The sequence below is a fragment of the Dreissena polymorpha genome, chromosome 10 (genome assembly GCF_020536995.1).
Source record: "Dreissena polymorpha isolate Duluth1 chromosome 10, UMN_Dpol_1.0, whole genome shotgun sequence".
Classification (NCBI taxonomy): Eukaryota; Metazoa; Mollusca; class Bivalvia; order Myida; family Dreissenidae; genus Dreissena; species Dreissena polymorpha.
In genome coordinates this window covers 28,374,694-28,397,073 of record NC_068364.1, presented here as the reverse complement: position 1 = coordinate 28,397,073, position 22,380 = coordinate 28,374,694, and the positions used below count along the sequence as shown (strand labels likewise).

Here is a 22,380-nt window from a genome sequence, read left to right as displayed (position 1 = left end):
TGCTGCCTGTAGTTTGTGATGTACAACTTGTCCCCTGTGGAACTCACAGCACACTTATAAACTGCATAACAGAGTAACATCAAGATATTGAAATATCATATCAGAGCAATAGTAGAAATGGCTATGTGCAAACAGCTTAAAACCTTTACAGCCTGCAAGTCACTCGCAGTTTGTTCATATTTTATGCTGTTTACTGCTCATCAGTATCTAAGCTTTTTAAAATGAAGTCTTAAAAACTTGAATCGAGTAAGAAAGGTCTCATATTAAATTTAACTTTCTAAGGGACTACAAATGCGTTAAAATACGTATCTAAGTGGGAAATGGTTATGCGAAGAGTGGTTAATAACAAATCTTTTTGAAATTGTATTAATAGTGTGTTGTTAAATACCAGAGACAGCACCTTAGTAACATGTCCATACAATCCACTAATAATAAATATGTATGTGTGGCAGGCTGTTCGGCTCCAGTGTATTGTGTTCTCTCAATGTTTCAAGTTTGACATGTTTGTATGTGACTGGTGTTAGAAAAATTAAAGTCTTCACAAAAAAACGTAGAAAGAAATGATTCAATATGCACAGGAATATGTAAGGTGGTGTAACTCCATGCTGTAATAATACATTACCCATACATGCAGACATAGTTATAATGTCGTTGACACACAGTAAGAAATTTTACATGACCATCAGGCAAAAGAATATTACTAGTTATTTTTGATACAGAAATTGATATAGCATATAGTTTCTTCATCAGTTACAAAAGTCAGCTGCTGAAATTATAAATTCATACCCATTGACTGTTTTTGATTTCCAAAATGAAAAACAGGTTACACACAGATATTGAACCGAACTCTGTGTCTACTATGAAATCAATATAATTCAACAGACAATAATTTTCCTGGATTTTGTGGTGTCCATTCAGCCTTAAAATCAAATGTTCAACATATTTTAGGGCAAACTCTTATATTGGACATAAAACAAATAAATTAGAATAAATAAATATGCCCCATTTTACCAGCTCATGAAATTGTATGTAAGTGAAATTAAATGGGTTCTCAATATTTTAGACATGGCATAGACATAGAATGTCTAAATGAACTTTACATGGAATTGTATAATATCCTGCTACTGAAATATAATCTGATGGTTTATTCTAAATCTATTAAACCATAATGATATCAATATAAATTAACTATTATTATAACCTGTATAACCATCTGATGTGTCCTCATACATCTTGCTGACACGTTTCCCATTCAGTGTATACTTGTACAGTGCAGTGAAAGAAGTAATATACAGGTCTCCCTGGTGGAAGGCAATACCTCCACATTTATGTTGTAACTGAAGCTTTCTTCCTTGCACCAGCTGCCTGTTGTTGACTGTGATAAACTGAACCCCATGTGTGTTAACACTATCATCCACAGTCACAGCCACCTCACTCGATGTGATCTGACATATATCAATGGGCCATTTAGTCACACTACAGTGACTTACCACCTGGTACTGCTGGTCAAGAAGCTTGACATTATTATTCTCGTTGTCTACAACCAGGACCTGTCTGTCTGGGAGGACAAGGATGCCTGTGATCGTGCATTTCTTTGAATCACTTGATATTTTCACATGGTTTTCAGACTTGGTACCGTGTTCTATCCTCCCAAGACCAGACAGCTTGGACAAGTACTGTACAATTTCACTGTTAGGCTGGAATGTTATATAGAATTTATCCTGAAGAGAGTTCGTGTTCAGAAAAGTTGTAGACTGTTCTATTTTGTCCTCGCATTTCCTGGTGGCTATAAAGGATAGTTCCAGCTTGCTTTTTTCACTAATGTCCTGTATGGCGTCTCGAAGTTGTGTCAATTCATCCCTTAGCCTGATGCATTCGTCAACATCACTTTTGGAAGAGGCTTGCAGTTTGGTTAGAGTATCTTTCATTTCCTTCAGTGTCTTCTGTTCAATCGTGTCTAAGGCTGCATTTATTGTTTGCCGAGTTTCCTCTATCCTGCGTAACTGCTCATCATATGAACTTTGCACAGACTGAATGCTAGCCTCCTGGCTGTCTTGAAGTTTCTTCATTTCTTTAAGAATACTTAGGATTGAAATTGACAGTTGCTGAAGGTCTGTAGAGTGACTTTTTACGATGTCGGATATAAGAGTTACCTTTTTGCAGTGTCTGAAAGTTAATAGAATAAAACACACTTAAAATTGTTTAAAATACTTATTTTGTGAAAGTGTTTGGCCTGGAATCTATAAAAAATACTTTGGTAAAATCAAAATATGAAAGATTATATATTAGAGTCCAGCTTTAGGTCAGTATGGTATGTAAACAAATATTACTTTATTTAAAGCTAAAACCTACATTCATTTCGTCTGATATTTTACTATATGTAAAATCTATTGTTACAGATTTCAAAAACATAGTTGAAGGGACATTACTGTGTCAAAATAAATACTAGATCCATAAGAGTTGTCTCTACTGTTTTTGTATGATTATGCTTCATAGTTAGTTGTACACTTGTAGCTTGGGTATGAACGAATACAATATATATGCTTTATATATATTATAACACATATGCCTTACATTATATTTATTACACCGGCTTGACTACAAAATCTGAAAGTCAGCTTAAACTGCAGGCTTTTTATAATTATTGTACATGAACAAATGAATTGTTTCTTGAAATAACAAATCTATTGTTGATATAATAAAATTGTTATTTGTTGGCTAATAATTTGACTTCCTTGCAAAGAAGTTTGAAACCCCTACATCAGTTTCTTAACATATCTGCTTTTTAATTTAAGTAAAGTTAACATTTACCTGTGATTTAGGAATGCACAATTTGTGCAGCACAGCTCACTGTGTTCAGAACAAAACATTTCAAGGTTTTTATCTTTATGGACATCACATTTCAGTAGAAAATCTTCCACCTTTTTGGTCACTGGCCATTTCTTCATATCTCCCCTTCCAAAAGGGTCATGTTTTGTAAACAACTGGCTGTGTGGACGGATACATTTTCCACAATAAAACTTAACACAAGATTCACAGTAGAAATCAGCTGTATTATCCAGTTTCTTGTCTGCGCAGGTGTAGCACAAGAAGTCGTGAAAAATGTCAGAGCCCTTGTCAATGATGGATTGTGAAAAGGTTGCCATTTTACTGAAAGAGTTTTACAAGTACTAAAGGCTGAATTTAATAGCTGAACAAATCAAGCTCATCTAACCACGATCCGCAGTCCTAAACATGAAGGACCAAACCTTCCAATATCAAACACAGTTGAAACTCAAGTTGATTTGAAGGTTAAAACTTCCGATAAACAAAATATTTTAACTGTCACATGAACTGTTTATGTAAGATTACACCGTCAGTTTGCGGTTGGTTTATATGGCCACACAAAAGCAAATATCTCAACTCAACGCTGTGTTTTATCAATAAAGCAATGAGAATAGTCGGTTTAAGTGAACTAGTTAGCATGGGTAAAAACAGGAAGTATTTTAAACTTTATAACTCTAATCTAGCTTTCATTAATAGACTTAATATGAAAAGATAAAGCATTTACAGACCAACTAATTTAATTAAAATGTACTTTACTATGTATAAAACTGTCCTTGTCATGCTGGAAATATTTCACCTTGTGCTGCTCTGTCAGAGGGAATCACTGGTTTGGTGTCATAGTCACATAACATAGTAAATATCACTTACAATACTCAAATTGGTCCAAAGTTTAAATATAGTGAATAGCAATAAGTCTAACCTCTTGGTCAAAAAGGTACAAGGTCACTCACCAAAGATGAAGCTGAGCAGCTTTTTTCTGTTTTCATTGGATTCTTAGAAATCAGCAATGATATCATAAAAACATTTCGAAGCAAGTTTAATGATGATTGGGCACAAATTGTGACTTCAAGAGTGAAAAAACTGACAGCTCAATGGCGGCCAGTTTTTTCAACAAACAGTAATTATTATTAAACTAGTTTGTGATATCATAAAGAAATCATAAAGACAAATGTCCCAAACAGTTTTCATGAGAACTTTACAAAAATGCGACTTACAGAGTGTTCACAAGGTTTCACTATTGAGATATATGGACAACAGCAACAACGCCTGTCAGCCATTGTTTTGAATGGACTGGAACAATTATAAAACTCTAATAAAAATGTATCTATGACAAACATAACTAGAACTGTAACTGTCATGCCTGAAATACTCCCTGTATATGGGTTGTCAGCGGGCATAATACGTTCAGTGAGTTATTAATTTTCTGGATATGAAAATGTTAAAAGTCACTTTAATAACTTCATAATATTTGCATTTTGCATGCAAATGTTTTACGAGACAACTCTTGTCTCATGCATTCGAAGTTTTAGCATTTTACATTTTTTATTTTCTGAAAAACAAATCCCAATCCAATGTTTAAACAAAAGATTTTTTTATACATAGCAACATTTAGTTCATTTCCTTATCAAACTGTTAAATTTGAAAGTTCAACCTTTATATTTAAAACACTTTAATTCTCGATTTTAAAGTATTCGTTACAAAACAAAAAACAACAAAACTTTCTAAATTTAGTAAAAACCATGCATTTTTCCCCATTGCAAATGACTCTTTCCACATTGCCGAAATAGTGAGAGAAAAAATGCTTCAATATGACAATGCAATAAATTTGATTTTAAAGTCACTGGAATGCATACAATAAATTATACTTCTTTGATTATCAATGATCCTGACTCTGGGAATACAGAGCTTAATGAATTTATGAATCTTCCCAGATTTGCATGAGAAGTCCAACAGACTAATCAGGGATCACACGTTCTGCTTTAATGGTTTTGTTTCCTTTAAAATAATTCTGTTCTTAGCGCAAAAATCCAGTTTAGGCAAAAGAGTGTTGCCCCTGATTAGCCTGTGCAAACTTCCATGGCTTATCTGGAAGAACACTTTCTGCACGTGTATTAAGCCCAATTTCCCAAGGGCAAGGATAAAATAATTTTGTCAATGATTTACATTCATTTCAGGTTCTAATAGCAGTATATATGGAGTTGGAACGGAGAAAGGGGATCGTTACATCAGGAGTCCTCTGTGTTTACTGGGTGATCGCAAACATTGCTTACATCATCCCATTCTACCTACACTTGATTGAAATGATACATAGCCCAATATCACTTTCATCATTCCATTCTACTTACCCTTAATTGAAAAGGTAAGTAGTCCAACAATGCTTACGTCATCCTTTTCTACCTACGCCTGATTAAAAAGGTACTTAGATCAACATAGCTTAAGTCATTCCGTTCTACCTTCCCTTGATTGAAAAGGTAAGAAGTCTAACATCACTTATTCATCCCATTATACCTAAGCCTTATTAAAAAGGTAAGTAGCCCAACACTGCTTATGTCATCCCATTCAACCTATGCCTGATTGAAAAGTTACGTAGTCCAACATCGCTTACGTCATCCATTTCTACCTATGCTTGATTTAAAAGGTCAGTTCTGTACTTACTGGGTATAATGCTTCCATGGGACTTGAATCGTGACCTCACTGTCGCTAGGCAGACAACATATATACCACACCACAGCAACTTCTGTGCAAATTTTTTTGTTTAGTTTGTTCCAAAATCTGGTTTCATGGTTTTTGCGCTTATGTTTCATAAATATGAAAATACTAGATATGGAATACATTTATGTGTTACTTAAAAGAGACTTGAGCACAGATTATTTGTTTAAATGTAATTTAGTATGTTTACTAACAATATGATACTGTTTTAAAAAGTCTTACATAATAACAATAGAAAGTAAAAAAAGTTGAATAGCAAATATTGACATTCCTACGATTTGAAGCCGGCCCTCTGAAAGCAAAAACACGAGCGCAACCACTATGCCAGGCTGGCTTTATAATTATCATATATTGCATGTTTTTTCCAAATTATCATGGAAAAGCAATGTAAGCACTTTATTATTTTTCCAACTTCACATGAAAATTCTACATAAATGAACCAACATTTTGAACATTTTTGTAGTCAGGAGTGTTATTTCGCTTGTTTAAAAATAAATTAAGCATTCCTGCTTGTATCTATGATGATTATTTTGAAAAACATAATTTTACCAATTTGTGAAAAAATCCCTTTAAATCTTAACATGATTAGCCTCACATTTTTCTATGCATATATTACATTCTGTATATATTATATTCTATATTGCAAGTGAGTGCAATCGATTAAAGCCACATATACAAACAAACAAAAAATGAAATAAAAAATACGACAAACAATTCATTTTTGCTAAAAGATTTCACAAGTGTCAGGCTAATGATGTCACGTTATTATTATAATGTAAAAATGAGCCGCAATCTGGGTAAACCGGGTTTAATGCCTGTGCATAAAGTGTCATCCCAGATTAGACTGTGGGGTTTAATGCCTGTGCATAAAGTGTCATCCCAGATTAGAATGTGGGGTATAATGCCTGTGCATAAAGTGTCATCCCAGATTAGACTGTGGGGTTTAATGCCTGTGCATAAAGTGTCATCCCAGATTTGACTGTGGGGTTTAATGTCTGTGCATAAAGTGTCATCCCAGATTAGGCTGTGGGGTTTAATGCCTGTGCATAAAGTGTCATCCCAGATTAGACTGTGGGGTTTAATGCCTGTGCATAAAGTGTCATCCCAGATTAGGCTGTGGGGTTTAATGCCTGTGCATAAAGTGTCATCCCAGATTAGACTGTGGGGTTTAATGCCTGTGCATATAGTGTCATCCCAGATTAGGCTGTGGGGTTTAATGCCTGTGCATAAAGTGTCATCCCAGATTAGCATGTGCAGTCCACACAGGTTAATCAGGAACACCGCTTTCCGCTTGTATTGTATTTTTAGTTTAAAGGAACTCTCTCCTTATTGAATATCCAGTTTAAGCAGAAAGTGTCATCTGCGCAGGCTAATCTAGGAAAACACTCTACGCACGTATGCCTTAAGAACAGTTATCCCAAAGTGCGGTTCACATTTATTTATCGGAATACAAAAACGTTTTATTGTATAGTTTAACAGGTATGGTGACAAAAAGTAATATTGTTTTTCTAGATTTTAACTTTGCTTCACTGCATATTTTAGTTGAATATTTTACATTTTGAATATGCCCAGAAAATGCGTAAATGAATATTTTAGGTGAATATTTAACATGTTAAAGGTGCCCACAGTATGTTCAGGTTTTTTTTTCTATTTGCTGCTCATTGTATCTTAGGGTTGGAAATGAAGGCTTTAATACTTGAATCTCGGTACAAAGGTCTTAAATTTAATTGCATTCCCTAAGGGACTACGAATGCGTCAAAGTGTGCACCTGAGTGGAATATGGTTGAGTATAGGCTTTGATATAATTCTGAACAATGCAGGGGTATTTAACATTTCTTGGATAGTTCAGCTGATATAGATACACAAATAATGATAAATGTTGATTGATTTGAACTTTGATTCAATCATTACTTGAGTTGAATGTTTAATGTGCCCGGAAAATGTGGTTTTAAGAACACTTGTTGATCTCATTTTGAACATTGCAGGAGTATAATACATTGTTATGTCCAACATTTACTTCATCATGAATGTGACCCAGCTTGTGTTGAGTTGCCTTGCAGAAGAGGTACCGGTCACTACAAGAAAGGTACGTAAATTAGTTTAGACCTATTTTATTTGAGCTTGAATGCATCGAACGCCTTAGGCTTAGTGAAACAGCTTAGTGAAACACTGTTGAGCCTGTTCCTTGGTAGAACCAGCCTTGGTGACTTTGGGGAGATCTGAAGAAACCTTCCATAGATTAAACCTGTGACCTTCCGGTTGCTAGGCAGATATCATATTCACTATGCCATATCGACGAATAAAAAAGTACATTGATTTAATAAGAATTTGTAATTTTAACATATTTGAGCAGCATTTGGGGAAAATTTGCTTAATGCGTGTGCAGTCGGCACAGGCTAATCATTGGATTATAGTTTAGAAGAGATCTTCTTAAAATGAAAAAGTCTGTAAAAGCGGAACGTGGTTTCCCTGATAAGCTGGTGTGGACTGCACAGGCACATTATGGATGACATTTAATGCAAATGCATTAAGCCCCATTTTCCCATACCAATGCTCAATTATCACTGCAGATCTGTTCTGACATTATCCAACATATGTATAACTGGTAACTACCTGACAATATATTGAAATAAAATAATGTGTTTGCACAGGTTTAATCAGTATCTTCCCTAACCTAACCACGTCCACTATACCAAGTAAAACGTTATTTATAAATTTAGTTTTCATTCTGAGAAAACAAAGTCAATTACACTGTTGTATCAAAGGCATAGCATAAAATGTTGTCAGTCAACAAGTACCCTAGAAAACTCATTCAATTGTAATTGTGTACCAGTGATTTATAATCCCCAATCGGGAAAAGTACCGGTACCGAACCAATTGGGAAAAAGTAGTCCACACTACCCTGAAATTGTGAAAATACCCGTCATGAAATCTTCAGATTGGGAATTATGAGTCTTTTTAATTGCTTGGTATAAATCGCACAAACCAATTTATATATTCATTTTCATCCGTTTTGCTTGAAATGTTTAGTTTCAGTGCTAACTGTATTTACTCACGTGCAGATTATGCACTGTTGGAAATTGAAGCTTTAATTCGAAGTACGGCCCAACTTTCTTGAGAAAGTTTATAATTAAGCTATACTGGTATACATTCTTTTTGGAAGACTTGTAAATTCCTTGTTCTCAGATTTTCAGCGAAAATGAGATATTTTCGTCAGTAATATTCTGCATAGTGTTTGCTAATTGGAGGATTTGTCAACCCACTCGATAAACAAAAAATTAATGTCCCACCAATCATAAGGATTTGACAGTTTTGTGTTATATATTCTGTTATACAAGACCCCTGGGACGTTGTTAATCTGATCTCAATTTCATTCATGTCACTAAATTCAAGATTTAAATTGGAAAAGCACAATAGCAGTTCTATTTAAATAATCCTCTTTAGTATATTATTGGCACGAGATTGGGTTTACTGAATAGATCCTTTGATTGTAAAAGATGAATTGACTAAGTCAAATGCGAATATCAAACCACAAATAATTCTTTTGTTCAATTTCAATGTATTTAATCAAAATACAATACGAACACAATTTTTCAATAGCCCAGTGAATTCATTTACGTCAAATGGTCTGGATCAAATTACCACATGCTTTGGTATCAAATATATTCATTATCTACGCTTGTGGTGTTAAAGAAATATCAATATGATATTTGAGAACAGTTGGGATAGGGTTATAGCCATTCTAACTGGTATTTTAAATTAATGATCAATATAATGTATTTCCTTGTAGAACTCTTTGTGCAATTTTCATTTCAGACAATTTAGATTTAAACCTGTTGTATTGCTTTCATTGCACTTTTAACATTTTAAACATTCATGCAAAATAGCCCCAATATTGAAAAAGAATCAAATTACACGTGCGGTATATGTATGCAGTAAGCAATTTGGAAACGTCTTTCACATCTAATTATTTGTTTTGAAATTTTAGTTTATTTTAAATGAACTATAATACCGTTGACTTGGGTTGGCTTCAACTCGCTTGGCTCGAATTTCTGGATTGCGAGAAAATTCCTCAAAGAATTTTTTTTGTATTTTTGTATACTCATATTTTTTTATTTGTTTTGAATAATAGAGGGTATCATTTTATGATGGCTGCACCTGACCTAATTTTAAATAAAACATTAAAAAAAAAACATTTAACTCCTTCAATATTTAGTTTGAATCCTCAAAGTGTTAGACCAGGAGTCATTTTTCTCCTGTTTGTTTGAATCTATAAACATCCCTTTAAATGCCTTAGATTTTTAAAATTAAAAATTGAATGTGTTTACCCATCATCTACATTGCTCTCTGCAAAAGACAAAAATTCAAGTAACATACAACTTCAGGGTAGAGGACTATACAACCAACTGTTTAAAAACAAAGATGTATATGACCGTTCATATTGTTCATTTGTCTGGGGAAATTTTCTTTTTTTTTATTCGTTTTCTATTAAATATGAAGTTGTATGTTATATGATAAACCTTTCTTATTCATTTTTTTGCATTATAAAACTGTCCTGATTGTCTGAAAAATGTCCAGATTTACAATGAAATAGGTCAGACAAATTGTTCATAGTAATGTTTACATTTACACTGCAGCAAAAACTCTTTCTGTCATAATTTCACAGTTATATCCCTTGCATATGTTGAAATTGTGAGGAGCCAAAGCAAAACATAATAGGTATGCAGCGTACATTGTTGCGAAACCATTTTGTTCTAATCATATCTCGGCAGAGCATTTTGTCACAATTTTTTTTGTGTATTTCGAATTACTAAACTAAAAAAGCGACGAACTTTGAATTATAGCTGCTGTTTTCAGCTATTTCTAAAACTCTCTTTTTAGCTCACCTGAGCACAACATGCTCATGGTGAGCTTTTGTGATTGCATTTTGTCCGTCGTGCGTTATCCGTTGTCCGTTGTGCGACGTCAATATTGCCTTGTTCAGGCACTCTCTAGTGGCCACATTTATTGTCCAATCTTCATGAAATTTGGTCAGAAGATTGGTTTCAATGATATCTTGGATGAGTTCGAAAATTGTTGCGTTTGCTTGAAAAACATCGCTGCCAAGGGGCGGTGCATTTTTCCTTATATGGCTATATATGGCTATAGTAAAATCTTGTTAGCACTCTAGAGGCAACATTGATTTTCTGATCATTATGAAACTTGGTCAGGAGATTCATCCCAATAATATCTTGGACGAGTACGAAAATGATGCCGGTTGGTTGAAAAACATGGCCGCGAGGGGGCGGGGCATTTTTCGTTATATGGCTATAGTAAAACCTTGTTAGCACTCTAGAGGCCACATTTATTATCCAATTTTCATGAAACTTGCTCAGAAGATTGATCCCACTGATATCTTTGATGAGTTCAAAAATGGTAACCTTTGCTTGAAAAACATGGCTGCCAAGGGGCGGAGCATTTTTCCTTATATGGCTATATACATGTATGGCTAGAGTAAAATCTTGTTAACACTCTAGAGGCCACATTTATTGTCCAATCTTAATGAAACTTGGTCAGAAGATTCATCCTAATAATATCTTGGACTAGTTTGAAAATGATGCCGGTTGGTTGAAAAACGTGGCCGCCAGGGGGCGGGGTATTTTTCCAATATGGCTATAGTAAAACCTTGTTAACACTCTAGAGGCCACATTTATTGTCCAATCTTGATCAAATATGGTCAGAAGATTTGTCTTAATGATATCTTGGATAAGTTCGAAAATGGTTACGTTTGCTTGAATAACATGGCCGCCAAGGGGCGGGGCATTTTTCCTTAATATGGCTATATAAGGCTATAGTAAACTCTTGTTAACACTCTAGAGGCCACATTTATAGTCCGATCTTCATGAAACTCGGTCTGAAGATTCATCCCAATAATATCTTGGACGAGTTTAAAAATGATGCCGGTTGGTTGAAAAAAATGGCCACCACAGGGGCTGGGCTATTTTCCTTATATGGCTATAGTAAAACCTTGTTAACACTCTAGAGGTCACATTTATTTTCCTATCATCATGAAAAAAAAACTTGGTCAGAAGATTTGTCCCTATGATATCTTGGATGAGTTTGAAAATGGTTTTGGTTGCTTTAAAAACATGGCCACCAGGGGTGGGGCATTTTTCCTTATATGGCTATATATGGCTATAGTAAAACCTTGTTAACACTCTTGAGGCCACATTTATTGTCCAATCTTTATGAAATTTGGTCAGAAGATTGGTCTCAATGATATCTTGGATGAGTTCGAAAATAATTATGTTTGCTTGAAAAAAATGGCTTTCAAGGAACTGGGCATTTTTCCTTATATGGCTATAGTAAAGTCTTGTTAACACTCTAAAGCCTACATTTACTGTCCGATCTTCATGAAACTTAGTCAGAAGATTCATCCCGATAATATCTTGGATGAGTTAAAAAAAAATGATGCCGTATGGTTGAAAAACATGGCTGCCAGGGGGCAGGGCAATTTTCCTTATATGGCTATAGTAAAACCTTGTTAACATTCTAGGGGCCATATTTATTTTCCGATCTTTGTGAAACATGGTCATAAGATTTGTCCCAATACTATCTTGTTATCTAAGGTGAGCGACTTTGGACCTTTCAGGCCTTCTTGTTTCAAATTTGGTGTTACTGTTTGTTGTGGGAGGAAAGCCGGAGTGCGCAAGGGAACCCCACCTGTCCAGTATGTTGACCACCAACCAAACTTACATCGTTCAGGGAACAGGGATTGAATAACATGGCTTAAGTGCAACATTGTGAACACTTACTCAAATCATTTGTTCATATAATATCTTTGCTCAGTAAAAGTGTGGCTATGTAAACAGCAGGGGACAAAATATTTCTAAACTGCACTCGTAATGCAGGACTAGTGCATTTAAATAAATTTTCACTCGTCCTGAAAACACCTGCACTCGTCCTTCAAATATGTGTGAAATACAGATTTCAAAGGGCTGATATGACTAATAAAGTTTCCTATATCACTGCTAAAATGCTGCTTACTCGGTTATTCATGCCAGCTGATCACAAAAGAAATGTTTAGGAGTGAAATAAGTTACTTTATTAATGAAGAACACAAAATAAATAAATGAAGACACATATTTTGCTAACTTCATGTTGTATAGTTTTCAAATCTCTTAACATGTAACACGAACAGGACTGAAATAATAATAAAAAAACTGTACTTGATAAAATAAGGCTTAATTATGTAAACTATTTATATAGTATTGATTGACTGAGGCACTTGGATAAACAAATCATCAGCCAGTGGGAATCGTGATTTGAGCCACAAAGCGGTTAACTAATTCTTTAAAAATCAATACTTACAGTGAAGGTCACAATTTACCAAAAGATTTCCTACACAAATTCAATGTAAAAGCAATAACTTTTACAAAAAATAAAGTCAAACTTTTGCGCGTAGACACCCCCATAACCATACCTTTTCTTAAAGAGCATTCCAAGCCACAATGATTTAAACAATAAAAAAGATAGGTCATACAGTATGTAAGAAAGAACTCATTGTGAATCACTGGGCACTGTTTTATGGCCATCTTTTTACCGGCATCTCTCCAGTTGATGATAGTTTCCCGCCAACTGTCAAAGTCTCATGTAGTCTCCAACCTAAAAGCAAAACAGTGACTTTGTCGTATACAACAATGTTTACCCTACCACATTAACACAGAAATATTCAAAAATAAAGTCATGGCAAGTGCCCGTACAGAGAATTGTGTCTTCAAATAAATGAAGATTTTGTTTTTAGAGGGTATAGCATTGAACACCAAAAGTATTTAGTATATTGTATCCTATAAGAGAAATTTATTTTGACTGAAATGTGTTTTTCTTGCATATCATTATCTTCCCATCCATATTGCACCAATTTATTAAGTTTGGCTGGACTAGCTGTCCTTTTGGCCATTCTGTATCATATTTTCACACGCGGGTGTTTTCGGTCCGAAGAAGGCGATATTAGGCCTGTTAAAGCTTAAATGCACCTTTAAGATTTAAAGCTGTTGTGTTCAATATCTGCAATAAAATACCATAATGTGTGGTGGGGAAAGAATGAATGTGTTAGATATTTTCACTCTAAGCAATTTTGAGAATGTCTTTTTTGTGTGTGTTTTTTAAACGGCCCAAAAATGTAAATTTCAAAGCAAAAAAAATCCAATTTCATCCAAAACAATAAACAAATTAGTCAAAATGAGTGATCAAAGATACTTTGAAGTGTAGAAATCAATAAGCTTCCAATAACTTGTTATTTCACACCAATAAAAGTGTGAAATCTTGAAAGCGCCTTGTCGATCGGTGCCCATTTATTTACCAGCCGCCATTGATATATTCTAGCATATAATGTCATGGGTACCTTTAAACTGCAGCAGATGGTCAATATGCATTGCCAGCTCTCATTTAGAGGTTCAAGAGAATACTCAATTTCATATTTTGGGCACACATTAAGTATTTTGGGCTATTTTTATGGTGGCAATCTGGTCAAAATGGGAGTTTGTAACCAAGCGAAAACACAAAATGCTCATTTGGGAGGTTTAAGCTGGAAGGAAAAGTTGAAATGAACAAAAAACACATATGTAGGCAAGCATTATAAGCTTAGCAATGATGTTCCATGTAGTAACAGGGGTAGAAAGGCAGTTCAGATCAGGTGTCCTGAAAGGGGTTTCTAGTACTTCTTTTGGGGACACAGCTTCCTGCAGAACTCTCAACACAACACATATCATTGATTCATGTCACCTTTCTATGCAAAGACAAGCGAATAAGGACAATACTGCCCTTAAATCACTGAATGAGAGAAGCATGTACCAAATAAAAAAAACAAGTTGCTGAAAGTGCCAAATTTTGTCCAAAAGTACCCTCTAAGGTAAATGATGAAGGGACACTTGCTATAACAATCCTATGTTTAAGTAAGGCGTGACACCCTTTTAAGCCGGAACCATGAATATACATGTAAGCATATTGTGAGAAAGCAATACCAAAAACAAGCTAATTGTAGGGTTACAAGTAGCAAATCAACTCAGCTGTACTGCATACATGCTCAGAAACAAGGATAAACCTGTTAAGTGCAAACCTCAGCTGCCCACAAAGCACGAGCTTTACGTGTCAGGACGCGGAACTATCAATACAAACTGCACGGAGAATTACAAGACGGCAAGGGTTTGAGTGACCAAAATCCTGATTATGACAGTCTTTCACACCTTAAGCATCATAAATATGCTTATTTGCTTGTGTACATGATAATAAAATGATATTATTACCTGTTTTGCCATCAACAACCCTTATTCAGTGGCCCTTGTCTTAGTCACAGACATTCCTCTACCTGAAAAAGTCAAAATACCCAATAGAAATAGAAATAAAATGAAACAAAAACGTGCATTTATGTATTTTAAGTGTACTTTTATGAATAATATGAAGTGATAAAGCTTGTTAAATTCATGATTGTTCTAAATATGAAGGTTGGCTCAGATAAGCATCTGTTGCACTGTACATACTGTAAAAATGCCTGTCATTCCATGTCGGTGAAATGGGGCTCTGTTTGAATGTTCATGCTTTTTGCACAAGCTATTGTTGCATTACTGGATCACGGAGTCCCTGGCGTTGAATTTTGACTTCATGTTACACATTTACGCTACACTGTCAACCAATATGCGATTGAATTTAAGTCGGAAAGCAATTTAGCCCTTATTCCGCTATATAACGGTGGGGGTCAACTTGAAAAACAGCTATTCCAGGTCAAACAATATGAATTCATGCATGTTATGCGTTATTTTCTTCTCTTTTGTTAAGAAATGACCAAAAATCTGCTTTCCCAGTCTATTTGTTTATATATAATAAGTAATTTGTTGAATGCTGATTATTTATATTTGTTTATTATATTATTGGGACTTAATTTTAAAATGTGTGAATACAAATACTGCATTCAACTTTTATGACTTATCTTTATGTATTGTCTAGTAGGCTGTATCACTCTCTTTGGCAGTTTTTCAGTCATATCAGGGGAGTCAGTTACCCTTCTCACACTTTTCATGGAGTAGCTGGTTGACCAGGGCTGAGTGAACATCCTTATATCAGTAACTGATAACTACCCGTCTTTAATCAGAGGCAATAATTGAAGGCATTCAAATGAACCTTCATATAATGATTGTTAGTTAAAGAAACTGAATCTGTATCCTTTTTAGGTTGTTTAAATTGTTCCGGTCTGTTGCACATGTATCCACCGGAGCTTAAAATAGATTTTAAAAATGAAAACTTAAAAAATGTCTTCTCTGAAACCACAAGAGTCACATCAGATAGTGGTCCACAAGGGTCAAGCCTTAAATAATTGGTGTGTAATATCATCTAGGGGTCGTCTACTAAGTTTATCAAAATCTTTCCCATAGAGTCCAAGCTTGCCACACTCCAGGGGTCACATGATTAATATAGACAATAATGCCCCTAGAGTCCAAGCTTGCCACACTCAAGGGGTCACATGATTTATATGGACCATAATGCCCTTAGAGTCCAGGCTAGCTACACTCCAGGGGTCACATAATTTCTATATACAATAATGCCCCTAGAGACCAAGCTGGCAACGCTCAAGGGGTCACATGATTAATATAGACAATAATGCCCCTAGAGTCCAAGCTTGCCACACCCAAGGGGTCACATGATTTATATGGACCATAATGCCCTTAGAGACCAGGCTGGCTACACTCCAGGGGTCACATAATTTATATATACAATAATGCCCCTAGAGTCCAAGCTGGCAACGCTCCAGGGGTCACATGATTAATATAGACAATAATGCCCCTAGAGTCCAAGCTGGCCACACTCAATGGGGTCACATGATTTTTATAGACAATAATGCCCCTAGTGTCCAAGCTGGCCGCACTCCAGGGGTCACATGATTTATATAGACAATAATGCCCTAGAGTCCAAGCTGGCCACACTCCATGGGTCACATGATCTATATAGACAATAATGCCCTAGAGTCCAAGCTGGCCACACTCAAGGGGTCACATGATTTATATGGACAATAATGCCCCTAGAGTCCAAGCTGGCAACACTTCAGGGGTCACATGATTTATATAGACAATAATGCCCCTAGAGTCCAAGCTGGCCACACTCAAGGGGTCATATGATTTATATAGACAATAAAGCCCCTAGAGTCCAAGCTGACAAGGCTCCATGGGTCACATGATTTATATAGACAAAAGTGCCCGTAGAGTCCAAGCTGGCCACAATCCAGGGGTCACATGATTTCTATAAACAATTCCCATAGTGTCCAAGCTGGCCAAACTCAAGAGTCACATGATTTCTAGGAACAATAATGCCCCTAGAGTCCAAGCTGGCCACACTCCATGGGTAACATTATTTATATAGACAAAAGTGCCCGTAGAGTCCAAGCTGGCCACACTCCAGGGGTCACATGATTTCTATAAACAATTCCCATAGGGTCCAAGCTGGCCAAACTCAAGGGTCACATGATTTCTATGAACAATAATGCCCCTAGAGTCCAAGCTGGCCACACCCGTTAGGTCACATGATTTATATAGAAATAATGCCCATATAGTCCAAGCTGGCCAAACTCAAGGGTCACATGATTTCTATGAACAATAGTGCCCCTAGAGTCCAAGCTTTCCACACTCCATAGGTCACATGATTTATACTGCCCATAGAGTCAAAGCTGGCCACACTCAAGATGTCATATGATTTCTATAGACAATAGTGCCCCTAGTGTCTAAGCTGGCCACACTCCAGAGGGCACATGATTTCTATGAACAATAATGCCCCTAGAGTCCAAGCTGGCCACACTCCAGGAGTTACATGATGTATATAGACAATAATGCCCCTAGAGTCCCAGCTGGCCACACTCGAGGGGTCACATGATTTTTATAGACAATAATGCCCCAAGAGTCCAAGCTGGCCACATTCCAGAGGTCACACTATTTCTATAGACAATAATGCCCCTTGAGTCCAAGCTGGCCACACTCAAGATGTCATATGATTTCTATAGACAATAATGTCCCTTGAGTCCCAGCTGGCCACACTCCAGGAGTCACATGATTTATATAGACAATAATGCCCCTAGAGTCCAAGCTGGCCACACTTCAGGGGTCACATGATGTATATGACACTAAAGCCCCTAGAGTCCAAGCTGGCCACACTCCAGGGGTCACATGATTTCTATAGACAATAATGCCCCTAGAGTCCAAGCTGGCCACACTCAAGGGGCACATGATATATTTAGACAATAATGCCCGTAGAGTCCAAGCTGGCCACGTTCCATGGGTCACATGTTATATACAGACAATAATCCCCATAGAGTCCAAGCTGGCCAGACTGAGGTGTAACATTATTTATATACACGTGTAGACCTATTTAGTAAATAATAAAAACAATCTTAACTGAAACCATTAGGGTCTGAAGTTGTTTTTTTTAATTTTTTATAAATTTGTATGGTGGTCCTCTACCAAGGTTGTTCAAAGAATGGCCCTGTGATAAAAATTGGCCCTGCCGTAGGGATTTATTGTTTTATTTTTTAACATTGAAAACTCTAAAACTCTTCCGGAAGGCCCAGCATTTTGAAAATAGGCATGTAATATCTTATAATGGTCTCTGCTAATTATATTGCAAAAATATGTTACTCATTTATTGTTGTTTATAATTTATCTAGATCCCTGATACCCTTTATGGTAACATTGTTCCTGTTGTTCTGATGGATTACACATTATAAATTTAGTTTATATTTGTCATGATTGTGTATCAATGTTTGGAAACTGTTTATTATATTATTATTAAATTAAGCAAGCAACTCTTCGTGCCCCCGGTCAGGTGACATATAACAGTTGAACTATCAGTCCGTCTGTCAGTCCGTGCGTCTATCCGAAAACTTTAACATTGGCCATAACGTTTGCAATATTGAAGATAACAACTTTAAATTTGACATGCATGTGTATTTCATGGAGATGCACATTTTTTGTGTTGAAAGGTCAAGGTCATACTTGAAACACAATGGTCAAAAGGCAAAATCCAAGGGAAGTTACAAGCTTTATAGGGAGATAATTTATATTTTTCATCATTTGGCAGGTACAGATCATTTAATTAATTGAAGTAATATTTATTAAAGGGATATAATCAAAAAAAGTTTATAATCATAGCGGCGCAGTAGGGGGCATTTTGTCTCTGACAACCACATCTCTTGTTAAACAATATATCACTTCTATTTTTATTAAATAAATTAATTAAAATGCGCTTAAGTATTGACACCTTTAATATTTATTTTGACTACTAAAAATTCCAGACCAAGGAGATTAATGACTCCCTAATAATTTATGATTACGATAACAAGATACTATGATGGTGTGATGTTTAAGTTGTTTTGATAATGATGATCTAAAAGTCTAATGACATTGAAATACTCTAGAAAGTAAATATTTCCAATGGTTCATATTATTATATTTATATTTCCAGAAAATCTATGGAATATCAACAACCTTTCATATTAATCTTATTTAACCTTTCATCCAATATGCATGCTATGTAAGGATCTGTAATTGGAATTTCTCTATTTGATCTATATATGATTAAATATAAATGACTAGATATAAATAATTGAACTATGTTTACGCAAGCTCTGTTCAGCTACTGGCAAAATATGGTTTTCCCGTTGAGTTGTCCCCCATTAATTTATCTAAGTTTTAAATGTCTACCTTGTACATTCTTTGCTGGAAATAAGTTTACTTCTCTAAAGTTTGTCATAATAATTGGCCTTAAATAAAGTACTTATGTTTAATTGATTATCATTATTCTTCCAAACTCCACCTGATCAGAATCATTAAGTGTCTTCTTGTCTAAGGTAAAAATCATAGGGCCCATGACCCTCTTGTTTTATTTTATACATAATTTAAAGTGCTTTAAAATAACAACATCGCACAATAACTAGTGCAATACAACCCATCAGAACAATGTAACGTATTTCTTCAATTATAAGACGGGCAAATTTACCGCAGTCATGTTTTCCCTCACAATAGGCGGGTGGATACTATCAAGGCGTTGTCTGTCCGCCCGGATCACTTTTATTTTTTTTGTCTTGAGTCATATCTTAGTTTGCTTGCATATATGGATAAGAAGAGTATGTATGTCAAATGCTGTCACAGTCCATTTGCAAAAGCGGAGTTATGGCCCTTTTTGATTTAAAAAAAAGAAAAGAAACTGTTATGTTTGGACTCACATAATAGAAATGCCTGGGCATATATCATGAAAACTTGGTATGAGTATATATATGGAAAAGAGGACGATGCGTGTCAAATTGCGACGCAAATCATTTGGCAATTATGGGGTCATGGCCATTGTTACTTGAAAATACCCTTTATATATCGGATTTGTAAGCCACAGCCCTGAAACTTATCACATTTGATCTCATTCATCTGGGACTCAGTCAAATGGGATACCCATTACCTTAGAGGCAAGGTCAAGGTCACAGATTGAGGTCAAATTTCACATATTTGATGACTTATTCATAATATAGCCATTACTTCAATATGCCTCGTGTTATTTTGTAAGAACTTTCTACAATTGATCTCCTTTATCTGGCCGTATGTCACAGGTAAGACTCAGGGCTCTTGGGTCAAGGTCAATGTCACCAACTGAGGTCAAATGTTGTTCACAATCAACTGGGGCAGAGTCATCTTTCAGACCTGTCACATTTGGTCGCAGTAGTGTGGTGGATATGGTGTCCGCCTAGCGATCAGGAGGTCACAGGTTCAATCCCCACTCTGGAAGCCTTCCTTAAATCTCTCTGAAAGACACCAAGTACTGGCTCTAGATCCAGGAATAGGACTTAAGAGCGTGTCAAATAAGCCTTACGCTTTCTATGCAATGGTGCTTAAACAAATAGGTATAAACTACACCAATCACATAAGAGGCCTCACTTGGAGTTCAAAGATCACAAATTTGAAGATTTAGCCATAACTAACACACTGAGGTAAATGTAACAAATGTTGATTAAATCTGTCTTATTTTGTTAGGATTCTACCACACATCAAGGGGTTTGCTCCAACCCCATATCAAGTTAATAATTTGCTTGTGTTTTTTATTTCATTTAAATACATAATTTGTATTGTTGTTGAAATAAACCATCTAACAATCAACCCGCCAGAACACTGTAGTGATGTAATATTCCCTTTAGAATATTTTTTCTTAGATTTTGACTTTTCCCTTTGGTCCCGTTAAAAAACCTTTTCTTTTAGTTCTGCACCAATCAATAAACATAATTTATTCAATGCAATACATTTGCTTGTTTTTTATATCAGATTTTGAAAATGCATATAGAATAAATAAGTTCTATATGCTCTAAGATTAACGCCTTAGACACCATAGCCCTCTTGTTGTATTTTATGCATCATTTTGAATCTTGGTAAAATACAACATCCCACAATCAAGTAGCGCGATATAAGCAACCAAAACATTGAGGTCCCAGTGATGTAGTGGATACTTAAGACACTTAACGCACATGCCATAAGCCTAGAGCAAGACTAATATCTTAGATACCCATTTTAGAAAAAAAAATCAAGAAAGTTAATTCTTTTTTTGTGTGTGAAAACAATTTGCTAAAAGCTTTCAATAGCTTCATTTATTTGTGAGTGTATGATCATAACTTATCATAATGTATCATCTTTTATCATAAATTATCTCAAAAGGGTCACCATGTTAAGACAGCTTGTTGCCTGTAAGACCCTTGCTAAAAGGTCAAGGTTTTACTTCCAGGTCAAAGGTCGAATTTTAGCAACACTGCTGCATATTTATCCTTAAATTTTAAAATAATGGCAAATATTCACCTTATGCAGATTGCATGTCAGCAGATAGACCTGTCTCCAAGGCTCAAATGTCAAGGTCACGCTTAAAGGTCAAATGTCCTAAATGGTATTAAACTGCTTGTTGGGACGCAACTTCATCATAAAATTCAAAAAAAAAGGAATGAACCAAAACTGTTCTCCATATGGAGAATATGTGTCATGCTCAAGTACTGTGCCCTTGCTTAAAGGTCAAGGTAACATTTAGTTTTTTGGAGGTCAAAGGTCTACATGTGTAAGGTGCAGCTTAGGGCATTATTTGCAATGGAAAATTCCTATAATAATATATTCCAGTCTTGTTTTATCTGTTTTCAGAATACTTGTTCTCAGCGATGGAACAATCCTAGAATACAAACTGGCCCAGACCTTGTTGGCCCATAGCAACTCTGCTTTTTATGCCATGGCCAAGGATGCAGGGCTCGTGTGATAAGTCTTGTAAATGAAGAAATGTGCTATGTTGTATTCAAATCAGGCCCCTGAAGTCCAACCTGGACACGCTGAATGGTAACATGGTAACACGGTGTATTTACATGTGGACTATTTTGTTGAGCCATGTACACCGTTTGTGCCCATTTGGTTTTAAAAGTTTGGTGACTGAACCAATTATACATAAAAAAAACTGATGGACAAATTGTTGTTGTTGTTTTTTATAAATCATTTAAATATTTCTGAATTTTTAGCTCGGCTGTTTTCGGAGAAAACCCGAGGTATTTTCATAGCCAGCTCGTCCGCCGTCCCTGTCGTGCTAAAACCTTCACATTGGCTTTAATAGCTGCACATTGACGAGTTCTACACGCAACACCCATTTTTGGGTCACTAGGTCAAAGGTCACTGTGACAACTAATAAAAAACACATGTTTTTATATTTATTTTCCTGAACTCATTTATATATTTTCTGTCATATCGATCACATCAAACATATCATATTTCATATAGAACAAGTGTAACTTACCCAGCCCTGGAATTGAAACCCTCTCTTCCAACT

General features: G+C 35.6%; 1 protein-coding gene and 1 long non-coding RNA gene across 2 annotated transcripts in view; one reads left to right on the top strand and one right to left on the bottom strand.

The window, feature by feature from the left end:
- LOC127847291 (uncharacterized) overlaps nt 1-3,437 on the bottom strand; it is a 119,283-nt gene extending 115,846 nt beyond the window's left edge. Inside the window, exon 1 of the mRNA XM_052379123.1 lies at nt 2,812-3,437. Coding sequence (XP_052235083.1) covers nt 2,812-3,146 — 335 coding nt within the window. The 5' untranslated portion in view covers nt 3,147-3,437. The remainder of the gene's footprint in view (nt 1-2,811) is intronic.
- LOC127847328 (uncharacterized) overlaps nt 1-7,623 on the top strand; it is a 116,099-nt gene extending 108,476 nt beyond the window's left edge. Inside the window, exon 3 of the long non-coding RNA XR_008033928.1 lies at nt 7,601-7,623. This is a non-coding gene — a long non-coding RNA (uncharacterized LOC127847328). The remainder of the gene's footprint in view (nt 1-7,600) is intronic.
- The last annotated feature ends 14,757 nt before the right edge of the window (nt 7,624-22,380 follow it).